The sequence below is a fragment of the Falco peregrinus genome, chromosome 12 (genome assembly GCF_023634155.1).
Source record: "Falco peregrinus isolate bFalPer1 chromosome 12, bFalPer1.pri, whole genome shotgun sequence".
Classification (NCBI taxonomy): domain Eukaryota; kingdom Metazoa; phylum Chordata; class Aves; order Falconiformes; family Falconidae; genus Falco; species Falco peregrinus.
In genome coordinates, this window is record NC_073732.1 from 17,988,637 (window position 1) to 18,001,120 (window position 12,484).

The 12,484-nt window shown below is 52.4% G+C and overlaps 1 protein-coding gene across 8 annotated transcripts in view; it reads right to left on the bottom strand.

Annotated features, from left to right (window-relative positions):
- RUBCN (rubicon autophagy regulator) overlaps positions 1 to 12,484 on the bottom strand; it is a 32,428-nt gene that overhangs the window by 13,528 nt on the left and 6,416 nt on the right. For 4 of the 8 annotated variants that reach the window (XM_055816737.1, XM_055816739.1, XM_055816742.1 and 1 more), the window contains exons 2-9: positions 7,460 to 7,613; positions 4,967 to 5,050; positions 3,862 to 4,021; positions 3,580 to 3,686; positions 2,868 to 3,008; positions 2,495 to 2,651; positions 1,713 to 2,261; positions 1,077 to 1,121 (exon numbers count right to left, since the gene is read on the bottom strand). In XM_055816737.1, the coding sequence (XP_055672712.1) occupies positions 1,077 to 1,121; positions 1,713 to 2,261; positions 2,495 to 2,651; positions 2,868 to 3,008; positions 3,580 to 3,686; positions 3,862 to 4,021; positions 4,967 to 5,050; positions 7,460 to 7,498 (1,282 nt within the window). In that variant the 5' untranslated portion in view covers positions 7,499 to 7,613. Of the gene's footprint in view, positions 1 to 1,076; positions 1,122 to 1,712; positions 2,262 to 2,494; positions 2,652 to 2,867; positions 3,009 to 3,579; positions 3,690 to 3,861; positions 4,022 to 4,966; positions 5,051 to 7,459; positions 7,614 to 12,484 lie in introns of those variants that run through there. The other 4 variants (XM_055816738.1, XM_055816740.1, XM_055816741.1 and 1 more) reach the window with 3 other exon arrangements.

A 12,484-nucleotide genomic window follows, 5' to 3' on the forward strand; every position in this document is an offset into this window, starting at 1 on the left:
AACCCTCTCCTCTCAGCCTCCTGCTCCTCTTTGCTACCAGCTTTGTGCCCTATCCCTGAGGTAGCTGGAGGCTCTTGAGCTCACCAGAACCAGCACCCCTCCTGCCAAGACCATGAAGCAGCAGCCACCAGGATGGGATCTGGGACCAACCCACCCCACAGGCTGGTTGACAGACCCATCGGGGTGGGAGGCTCTCGCAGCTGGTTGCTGCAGCCTGACAGGGTATCCTGCAGCCACCTCAACCCTGCTGAAAACCAGCATGGAAACCACCTTGTGACCACTGGCCTGGGGGATGCCACGTACAAGAGAGCCTACTGCTGAAGGGCAAAGTGAGGCAGTGCTTGGCATCCTCTGCTGGAGCAGAACACGGTTAGAGACGTATGTCTGAATGCCCACCTCCAGGAAGGAGCCTTCCCAGTCACAGAGCCCTCAGCATCCAGATGTGACCTCAACAAACCCAGTGCTGCTGCTCAACAGATGCAAAAGAAAACAGCCCATGGTTTTGAGCTGCTGACTTTCTGCATGTGAGACAATGGGATGGCAGCACCCCAGCACCTCTGCTCAGGGGGACACCTGCCCCAAGCCCAAAAGAGTACCTGGAGGCCCTGGCTGTGGGTGCAAGCACAGCTGGCTGGGACATGGCTGAACTCAGCCAACATCAAACCTCCCCATGCCACGGATCCACTACATGAAAGGAAAAATAAGATGTTCAAGCCCATGCCTGCTTAGCTGCCAGCCCTTGTTCACTAGGTGGGAGGAAACCTCTCCGGGCTCCCAAGGCAGTGGGGTGCAGGGAATGGCAGGGGACACAGCTCAGGGACTTGGTGGCCAGCACTCCCTAACGCCATGCAGGGAAGCTGGGTGCCCTTCTGGGTGTGGTCCACTGCTCCAAAAAACCAAGCTGGGATCTTCAGTCAGGTCACATGCAAAAACCTGACCATGCTTCAAAGCACCAGTTGGGACACGGAAGAATTTTTTTGTTTGTTTGTTTTCTAAATGGACACTAATGGATTGATGGAAATCCTGAACTTGATGCAATGACCACTAATGAAGGGCTGTTACACTGGCTCCCAAACCTGCCACTGGATCTTCTATTATAATGGTGATATCCCTGAGGCCTCCTGGGCAGACAGAGGAGGAGGAGGGCAGCGTTAAGGGAGAGAAAACAGAGAGACTGGTTACTACTCAGCAAGGACTTCCAATTCTCCCATGAAGGCAGCACTGGTGGAGCAGACTCCCACAAACTGATTGTCCCCTCACATCCTGCTCCCCCACCCATGCATTCATCCACTCAAGGGCACAAGAGGACCCAGCAGATTACCAGTAAGATGACATCCTACCCACAGGATGAGCCCAAGCCCGAGCCCCAGCCCCAACCCAGTGCCCTACCACAGCCCCACACCCCAGCTAGGCAAGGCCAGTGGGGAAGCTGGACAGCTGATGTTACAGCATTGCTGCCATTTTCTAAGTTTTTGGTAAAAGCTGCCAATACCAGTAACAGACTGGTCTAGGGCATTCTGGGAAGCAAGATGTTAGCCCATCATTCCAGCGTGGAGCAGGAAAGCTAAGGACAAAGACCAAATGTTGCAACCACTTGCCCGCTGTTCCCCTCGTCAACCTGATCCACGGAGTCAAAAGGGTGGCCAGTATCAGCCTGCTGGTACCAGGGGCTCCCACACCCCAAACCCATCCCAGAAAAGCTGCCCCATTACCATGCAACTTTGCTGAAGCCACGTTGGTGTCGGAGTGCGAGCGCACATGGCTCTTCTTGAGGATGCCCTGCGGAGCTGATGACTGTCCCTCTGAGAAGCTGGACCGGCGAAACAGGCTCAGGCCCCTGCTTCCACCTCCACTTGCCCCCTGCTCCCCCAGGGATGAGACCGAGTCCAGCTTCTGGGAGCTGCTGGAGGAGAAGAGTTTGGAGCTACTGCTCTTGGTGCTGTTGGTGCTGGTGTTGCTGCACGCTCGGCCCCTGCGCCCCAAGTTCCCGATGGCCAGGTACTCCGGCCCATCGTTAACATCGCTCTGCGGATCATCCTGACTCCCTGTCCAAGTGTCCTCGCTCTGGCTGGTGGTGCTGGAGCTCATCTCGCTGGCTGGAGAGAAGGGGTCTTTGGGTGAGGGGATGTGGAAGGGGGTGACAGAGCCAGGCTGCTCCAGAGGGGACCTGCCCTCGCTGAAGGAGGAGGACCGGGTGGACGGGCAGCGCTCCTGGGGCTGGCTGATGCTGGAGCTGACAGAAGAACTCACTGGTCTCCTGTCTGGACAGAGGCAGGAGCAGGACGTCACACACCCTGGCACAAGCAGACTACCCTATGGCAACAGGCTTGTGGCTTCACACCAGCATGCCCACCCACAAAGGGGAAAGGCCAGGGATCTCCCTCCCACCACAGGCAGAGATCTCACACCCATCCACCACAAAGAATCCAAGAACAGAAAAAAAAGCAAAGTATTTTCTGAGTCTATCCTGATCTTCCCAGCCCACCCTCGTTACCTGGGAGGCCAGAGGAGGCTGGGTGGTGGAGGCTGGAGAAGGACCCAAAGCAGCACTGCTGTGTGCAGCCTGCAGCAGGGACATACGGGGGCGCGGGGAGGGCAGTCAGGCTCTGACTCTTGGTCACTGGAGGCGGACAGTCACTCTTCCTGGTAAGCTGAAGAGAGGTGGCATCATTAATAAATCAGCATTTACAGGGCTACACGTCAAAGGAGCAGCAATGGAAAGGAATCGACCTGCGAATGCCTGATCACCAGCAGCAAGGATGCAGCAGCCCTGGGGGCAGGAGGACGGGGAGGGAAAAACGGGGCAGCACAGAAGGGAAGCAGCTCTTGGTTCACAGCTACACAGCAGGCTCCCATCGGGAAATTACCAGGCTCTCACTGAAACGATCCAGGCAGCCCAGCGCCCCAGGCAGATGGCTCTCATGTCCTTCAGCGTCATGGTCACACATCTCTCTTGTCCCAGCAGAAGGACCTGACATGCACAGGGATGGCAGTGACGTGCCGGCCAGCTGAAAGAACACAGCCCCCATTTAACGAAGGCTTAGTCATTGCTCTCCTCTGGAGAGCTCTGTGCAAAGAAAGCAGCTGCTGTTCTCCTCCTCTGGGGAGGGCGCAGCTGGTGCAGGGCTGCACTGGGGGTCACTGGCATCACCAGCAGGAGTGGGCACCCAGGTGTCCTGGGCTGCTGCCCATCCCCTCAGAGGTGGCTGACCCTCACAATCAGGCAGCTCTGCCTGCTGGCCCTGAATCCTGGGATTGCTGGAGAGGGCTTCAGAGGTGCCTCTTACAAGGAACTGATCCTCAGGTCCTCATACTCAAATCCTTGAAGCCAACCAGAACCAAGGTGCCCCACTAAATGGCCCACAGAGCCATCTCGCACACCCCGACCCCTGCCAGGCTTACACAGGCAGCACAGGGACCAGCTCACCACTCTCCTCCCACCTTGGAGCTCTTTTGCTACTTCCAAGTTCAATCCCTTATCCAGGGGCTCCATGTGCCCTGGATGAGAGTTTGCATGAGCAGCCACAGCCAGCTGGCGTCTGCGGAGAACCAGATGTAAAAGCCAGGACCTCAACTCACCATGGAGGTGTCGATCTGAGCCAGAAGCCTGGGGTTGTTCTGCTCGACAGCCTCCAGGCACTGCAGCATGGCCGTGACGTGGGCGTCACTGAGCAGGAAGGCAGTGTCTGGGGAGAGAAAACTGCTGCTTGGGGGAGTCCCTCTCACCCATGTGGTCTGACAGCACCAGCTGCTCACATGCAAACCACCTTTTCTGCTGTCCCCCCTCATTCCCATGTGGCTTGGAAACGCCACCAGTTAGATATTCTCCTAATAAGAAGGAAAAGGCCCATTTCTCTTTACCTGTGTAGAATTTTCTGATGTACTGCCGGTTCCCCAGGAGCGGTCTCAGCTGTGCCGACAGGCAGTGGCACTGCAGGCTGTGCTGTAGCCACAGCTGTGCGATGGCCTGATCCCCTGGGCCCTCTGGGTCAGGCTGGCCACTCTCCTGCAGGCTGATGAACTGGAAAGGGATACCAGGCACAGGTTAAGGCATGCACAGGCAAGCAGGGGAGCAGGCTTTGTTCCACCACACAGCCTTTGCCCCCCTCGTAACGGCAGCTTCCAGCACTGGTCACCACCATCGGGAAGGAGGACAAATCCCAGCAGCTCCCCAGCCACCAAGAAGGCAAAAGCACTGGGCAGGAACAATGCTTCAAAGGTCAGCCAGTGACCAAAGTCCTCCAACCACCACCAGCACTATGAATTTCTCTTGCACGCTCTCCCACCCATGGGCATGGCCCCTCACCCGCAGGGACCCCATGCTCCCAAATCCAACCCAACCCCGGTGTGATGGTCATGTTCTTGCTGACACATTAAATGGGAAATGTTACAGCAATGCCTGAGCTGCTGCAGCTTGAAGAGCTGAACTGGAGTCACACCCCACGTCCCCCCAGCAGCAGGCTGGACACAAGGACCACCAGTGGTCAGCCCCTTGCACTCATCCATGACAGGGACCATCAATGTCATCACGGGGCAGCCAAAGACCAGGAGCATTCCTGTACACCAGCAGTCAGCACAAGCCAGCAATGGGAGAACCAAACGCATGGTGAAGACACAACCCAGAAGACACAGTCCAGACCTTTAGAGGCTTGCACAGACACATGAATCACCCCTGCACACACACAAGTGCTGCCTGTGCCAGTTCCCTTGGTGATGCCTGCTGCACCCGGCCAAGCCGAACTGGAGACTGACCTGGGAGAAATAAGCAGCCAATTGTCTCAACCCAAACCACACCAAGCTCCTGGGACATGGCTTGTACACAAACACACGACTGCTTCAGCCGTGGAGCCGCTTTACCCACAGCAAGCCAACAGCCACTGCGCTACTATCCCACTGGTGAAGTTCACAGCCCAGCTGCCCTCTCCCCTCCCCGCCGGGCATGCAGGGCCACCCCACCAGAACCCACCTTCTCCAGGTGATGAGCAGAGCTGGGACTCAGCCAGCGAATGTCCTTCACAAACTGCCAGTAATCCTTCTGTCTGCAGCACACCTGCCCAGGACAAGCGCAGTTAGATACCACCACTAAAGTCTCAGTTAAATGACAACATCCCCCATCAGCCCCTTGCTGCCATGAGGACAGCCGCTAAACACAGCAAGATGGGCCAGAAAACAGGCATCAAAGAGCAGCACTGCTTTACAGAGGAGAAACACAGCAAGTATCTAACACAATTTTGTAGGTCAAGGGACCAAGACAAAAAACACTGGCATGACATAGGTAAGTGGCCTCCTGCCCCTCCCACGGTAACATCTCTGTTGTGGTCAGCCAAGTGACCAGACGACAGGTCCTCCAGATAGATTAAGCTCCATCAGGTAAGTTCCCAGTCCCTCATACCATGGAGACAGAAGAGGTCTTGGGACAGGGACCGCTGCAGTGCAATAAGGATTCTAAAGGCCAAACTCAGGTCTGCCAAGTTCAAGGTTGACCAAGTTCCCACGTCACTGTTCCCCTTCCTGCTGGAGTACGACCTGGAGGACAGCCCTCCTGCCTCAGCACTGCGGAGTCAGGCACCAGTGAGGGGACACAAAGAGCAACATGGAAACACATCCCAGCAAAACCAGCAACCATTGCTGTCTTTGATGCAAGCCACCACCAAGGACACCAGCACAGCTGAGCTGAGCACCCCAGGTAAGAAATTTGCATTTCTACCAGCTCTTTGCAGTCATTTGCCTCAGCTTTATTCAGACAATCAGTTATTTTTATATATATATATATATTTATAGTATTCTTAGCTATTCTTCCTGTTAAAGAGGAACTGCAGCAGAGTTGCTGTTTTCCTCGCTATCCTATCACATGTAAACACAGCCTAAAAATGTCTCTCTCTCCTCACCAAAAGACTGATTATTTTTTCTTCCAGCTCTATTTCCTCTTTCACAAGCATCAGAGGAATGGGTTCAGTTTTGTGGTTTATTTGTTTGTGGGGTGGTTGGTTTGGGTTTTTCAGACTAGAGAACTTACATGGCAATTTTAGTCCTCTAGACTAAATTGGGGTTTCTGGACAAATACATGAAAACTCATTCAAAAGTTTAAAAACCTCTAACCCTAGTTCTCTTAACATGTATATATGGATTTTTTTCACCCTTTACTTATTTATTCCTAGTTGTAGGAAGAAAGTTGGTAAGAAAATAAGCAAAATGAAGGATTTCTATGGAGCAACTATGAGAAAATAGCTGTTGGGAAGCTGTATTTTTATGGGCATCCCTTTGCAGCTCTTACAGCTTCATTGGTGTCACATGTGTCCAAGCAGGGGAGAGATATCCAAGTAGAAGAGCTGCCTTTGTCTATAATAAAGCACTGAGGAAGGCAACACAGTCCTGCTTTGCAGGTCTCGTGTGAACTGTTACCAACAGACAGGCAAGTACAAATCATTTAAATTTCACTTCCTGAAGCCTATTAATAGCACATCTATCAGAAGGGAGCACTGCACTCCTCACATGTAACAGGCAGCTTCTTTCTCTGTGGCTCTCCAAAGAACATCTCTGGTCCATGCCACTGGGAACTAACGGGAACACAGCAGCACTGTAATGAGTGCTGACTGCAAACTTAATAGATCCAGGGAGCAAAGTGCCCTGCTGGAATGACCTGTCAGCCTGGCTCTTCCTGCAGGCTTATTAGCTTGGGTGCACCATTGCATAGATGTGGTTTTCCTGCTCCTGGACCCAGCTGGCCCATGCAAGCTGCCTGGGGCTCCTCTGCATTGCTCTCTTCTCTGCTTTGTTCTCAGAGTGGCGGAGCCACCGATGGGAAGCATGCCCCGAGGCACTCCCTGCAGACTTGCTTCAGCTTTCTACTGTAAATTAATTGTGCTGCTATTTGCAAGCTGAACAGGAGATCTTTGAGCCTCTGCACACAGCTGGGAAAAAGAAATTCTTCCAGGCAGCCATGGAATGGGGGAATGGCTGGGTGAGCAACTGCAAGGCATGATGAGAACCTGGGAAGACAGATCCCATTCACGCAGAGCGTGGATTTGGCTGCCAGTTCCTGTTATTAACACAGCTAACCAGAAACAGTAAAGATGCAAGCTTTCTTTTGCTAGACCTCACTGGGAAGTTGTCCAAGTGCAGATGATATGGGGCAGACCCATAGCAAATGCAGCTTTATTGCAAGGAAGAAAGGCAAGAAGGGCTGGCCTCAGCATGGGGGGCACAGGTACTTGGAAAAACCACGTCAAAGGGGGATGAGATAGAAAGAACATGCACCCAGGTCCCTCTGACAACTACAGCACTTGGCAGGCAAGCTCAGTCCCTGCTTTGATCATTTCCCACACTGCTACAAGTGTTGTACACACTCCGTGCTACGACCACTGCAGCAAGCTGCAGCAGCCAGGACTGCCCCACTCGCTCATGACAGGCACTGAAGCTGCTACAGATAGGCAGTAGTGCTGGCGGGACAGAGCCCTACCTTGTCATGGATGAGGCCGTGGTAGAGGATGCTGTGCATATCTCTGCAGAGCCGTTCCAAGCCGCCATACTTGGACCAGACATTCGGGTTGCTCGTGGACACCAAACCTTCCACTGTGGTCTTCAAGTTGCCTAGCAGCTTCCAGTGCTCCTTCCTGCAGAGGAACACAGCAAGTTGCATCAGATAATACAGCAAGAGGAGCTTCACCACAGGACCATGGTATTGCACTCTCTCAAGAAGACCCTGGTCAGGCTGAAACCTTCTGTGGTCCAGAAGCTAGCAGTGGTGAGCTAAAGGACTTAACAACTCCCTGTGGTCTCTCATGCATGGTTTGTGGACAAGAGGCTATACCATAATGATTCTTGTGATGACTGGCAGCCAACATCAATGTGGTCTCAGGAGACAGCCAGAACAAAGACTGATGGCTCCTGCAACACACCACTTGCTTAGTACAGGCCAACAACACAGAGGACAGCTTTCCAGCCAGCCTCTTGCTTCACTCACATGCTCTGTCACAGACTGTTTAGAGCAGCAGCCCATCAGGAGTACAGCAGCTGTAAGGCAATGGCTCGATGTTCACCACATCTAGCAGACACTGGCCGTGCTGCACCTGCATTTAGAGAGTGGCACTCCCCAAGCTACGTGCACTGCATCGAGCACTCCAGCACCATCAGGATGCAGAGGTGCTCCACTCCAAGGTCGGTAACTCTTGATCTGCATCTCCATCTGTACAGCTGCTCTCTGGCCTCCAAGCTGCTGTAGGCACAAGTTGACTGTCTTGCAAAAGTGTTCATCGTGTTCTGGACAGAGATTAGCAAACAGCAAACTGCACATGTATGCTAGAGCTTGCACAGCATTTCTCATTGATATCATCCCCCTCAGCTACCCTGCATACAGCAAGAAATCACCATAATCCACCATAAAGCAGGAGTGATGGTGCAGGGAGGCAACATCATTTGCCTATGCAAAAGCAACTTTGGGGAAATAAGCTTTGGATGACTGAGGTCCCCACTCACGCTGCTTGACAGCAATGCCAGAGGAACAACAGCTTTCAGAAAAATGTATTCAGATAGGAGCCACTGTCTCAGAAGCAACAGGAACATTGCAAGGCATATTTGGGTGTGTATCTGCCAAAAAAAATGCCTCTGCAGGGTTTGCAATAAAAGCACCCAAGGTGACAGCTTAGAATGAAAGTCCAGCCTTTCAACTGGCAAGAAACAAGCCAGTGTTTCAGCTCTTAATCCCTCCACAGCTGAAAACAAGCTGGATTTCCAAAGAAAAAGGAAAATATATTTAAAATAAATAACATTATTTAAAGCTGCTCTCATTTTCTTCCCTTGTGGATGAAAGTGGGCTGCACACTTCTGTAGCACAAAGGACACTAAAAAGTAACGTAACCCTGATATTTCAAAACCAAGCTTTTCCTGCCAATATTCTCTTTCTGAGATTTGTTCACTATTGCCAAACTGATTAAGCGAACAAGCAGATCATCACATATTGGCTCTACTTCAAGCTCTCCATTCACTCCCTGGTCTCCCCAGGGAAATCTCACCACTTTCAGTGCCCACCTAAGCTTAAACCAAATAGAAGCTAACCCATCCCACAGCAAAGCCTGTCACCCTGACAGCACAGGAGCTCTAAACCAGAGCTGCAATGTATATGGAAGTATGTATATTTTGGTGATGTACTTAGACTAATAAGCACCGTCATAGCTTTATCTCAGGAGAGACTGAAGAAGAAAGTACGGATCTAAATCAAAGGCAGTTTCCTGAAGGAGATCCGGCTTGGGGACATACAGAAAAGTGATCCAGCTCTTCTGAATTTATGGGCTTTCCCCATCACCACCCTGAGGGATGCAGATGCTCTTTGACTAGGGATCGGTGATGCTGCTCTGAGTGTCCACAGATGCCCAGAGCAGCACTGTCAGTCCCCAGTCAAACAGTATCTGCAGCCGCTGAGCTCAAAACTTCACCAGCTCCTCCCCAAGCTATTTCTAACACTCAGAGTTAGGAAATGCAAGTGAAAGCTCAGTCACGCCGTTGATCTTCCAAGTCAGCAAGTCAGGGAAACTCCCTCCTGTGTCATTTTGTGCTATAAAAAGCAGGTGATGCACACAAGGATACAGGGGCAGGACATGCATAGCTGTGCCTTTCCAAATGAACTGTCTCATTAAGGGAGTCATGCATCTCCCCAAAGGTAGGGAATGAGGATCCAACACATTGGACTCACAGCTCCCTTCTAGCACAGGGAAACTAAGATTAAGCAATCCTCAATCAAAATAACTTCAAAATGTTAAACTATTGAACTCAGAAGCACACAGGGAACGAGCAGCACAATAAAAGCACCTTTGCAGATTTGATGCAGAAGCTACCAAAAGTGAACTAAATCCCTGTAAGAGAGTAAGGATCCCATGTGACTTGTTGGGCCAAAGCAGTTCACAAGTTGGACACACAAGACCTACTGATACCCAAACCCCAGCTGTTTCTGGGCTGGGCCATGGTGCATGCTGAAAAGCATAGAGTGACACAAGGCTGAAGAAACGAAGAGCCATACAGTTGGCTGCAGGTGACAGGGAAATCAAGAGAGTGCGGCTACTCACATTTCAGCTTTGACTGGCCTTACGGGTTAGAACAGAACTAGCTGCAGGGTTTGCTTCCCTCCCATTGACAGAGCCTGAGCCTGGCCTGCCAGGAGGGATGGAGAAAGTCCCAGCTGCCCTCAAGTTCCCCATTTCAGCAGGTGTTCAGAGCAATATTAAGAAGTCTGCTTGTTTTTTCCTGAATAAAGTGATTTCTCCTTTGCTAGTGATAAGGAAAGCCTGACATGGGGTAAGGCAAATTCATATCACATCATGAAAATAAATACCCTGACTTACAGGAAGGGCAAAGTGAGCAACACACCCCAGGGAGGTCACAGTACATGAGCAGAGCTTCCCCTGCAAGAACCACACATGCTTCTGCTCTCTGGCTCCAGCAGAGTCTTGTTCCCCCAGCCAGAAGGGCTGCGGGTGTTTGCAGGGGCCATCACTGGCGGAACACTGGCAAGACCTCAGCCGCATTCCTCTCCTTAAAGACAATTTCTGATCTGGCCTCCAATTTTAACCCCCAGCTCCGTAAACTTGGCACAGAGTCTCCTTGCTTTGCCACCACAAACTCTATCCTCAGGTACAGCAACATCAACCCACCGCCAGGAATTGTCCCAAATATAACGGAACTTTTTGCACTAGAGAGATAAAGACAGAATCCAGCCCTGGAGCACCAAACAGCTTAAAGCTGCTGCTGACAACAACAGGGGAATACTGCTGGCTCTCCCAAGGCTTTCTGAGCCCCTCCATGCCAGCAAGGGTGGAAATTTCTCTTGGTTCAAGTCAGCGAAGGTGACTCACAGCAGAGGCAAGGAGCCATGCTGCTGAATCAGGTGAACTTCTTCATTTAAAATAAAACCAAACCCTAGTTACTTTCCAAAACAGAATCGCACAGGTAGCTAGTATTGAAAATAAAAATTAAAAAAAAAAAAAAAAAAGAGCAGCAGCTCATTTTTCTTGCAAACAACATCTGCTGTGTGTCTCCCTGTGCTCTGGGGGAGCCATCTAGCAATGGCTGCTCGAACTCTGTCCTCTACCTGGAGGAGCCTCTCAGTCCTCCTCAGCATTCTAAAGAGTTTTGGCTGAGGTTGTGGAGGGACTTTTGCCACATCTCCAAGGACGTTCCTATGCTGGCTGCTGGTTCCTCCTGTAGATTCTGAAGGCACTGTGCAACCCGCCACTGTGCACAGCCAGCTCCCGCCTCACCACCCCAGGGTCTCCCAGACAACCAGCAGCCCCTTCCCTGGGCTCCCCCGCCTGCTCCTCCAGCAGGCTCAGCACTGCTGGGAAAAAGGATTAAAAGAAAGGCAGGCTTCGTGCAATTCATCTGCAGCCACGTGGAGTGGCTGACAAGGCAGTGGAAGCCAGAAGAGCTCTGCCAGCCCGGCAGATCAGCCCTGCAGTGCCCGGGTGGGAAGAGTTGAGCAGGCCAGCTGGGAAAACAGAATGCAGGGTAGCTTGCACCAGTACTAAAAGCTTGCACCAGTATAAAACCGGGGGCACAACCACAGAAGGCTCCCCCAGCAAACACAGCCCAGAGCTGCAGCTTGTTGGAGCTCTCTTGCTCTGCACTAGCAAAGGATGAGGAAAGAAATGAGGGATTAAAGTGTTCTTTTTAGCCTTTTCCCAGCAGGGCAGATAGTTTTACCTGCTCATCCTGGCGAAGCCTGCCACAAGCAGATGATCACAACCTGTGGACCCAGGACACTGTCCATCAAGTTTCAATCTGTGCAGGACCTGCACACAGCAGCCACAGGCGGGGCAGACCCCCATGGCAGCCCACCTCCTTGGGACCAGCCGCTCACCTTCCTCCATCGCTCCCAGCACGGATTCCCTTTAGGGGCCCTGTCCTCTGGCCCTGCCATCCCTGGGGGCCTTGCTGGTGCCAGAGCCAAAGGCAGTAGCTCTTGGCTAACGTGCCCAGCTGACCAATAGCCCCTCTGCTCCCCTGGGACCGCTGTGCCCTCCACACCACCCCCACCCCCAAGGTATGCGAGCCCTGCTCTCTGCCCAGCACGAGGAGAGCGCTAATGCTCCTGCCATGCCTTGATGGGCATCACCTCGCAGCCCCTGCTCCCCGGTGCATTTTGGACCTGCTGCTTAGGAGGAGAGACAGCAAAACCCAGCACGAGATCCTCATTTTCCTCTCCTGCACCCACAGAAGGATGGACTTCAGCAGCATAACTTCTGCTTCTGTGTTTCCCATGATACATGGGAAGATGCATCCACTGGCCTCTATCCTATCACCATCAGTCACAGCCACAACCTAGCTGAAATTGCACCTCACCAGGAATTAAAATGCTAAACCATCTGCACAGAGGACAATGAGGCTGTGCAAGGCCCATGCCAGGATCCTCCCCAGCGCATCAGTGACAGCCAGGAGAACAAGCAGGTCCCCTTCGTGTGCCAGCATGCCCCTGCCCCTACAGGAGTGCTGGGGG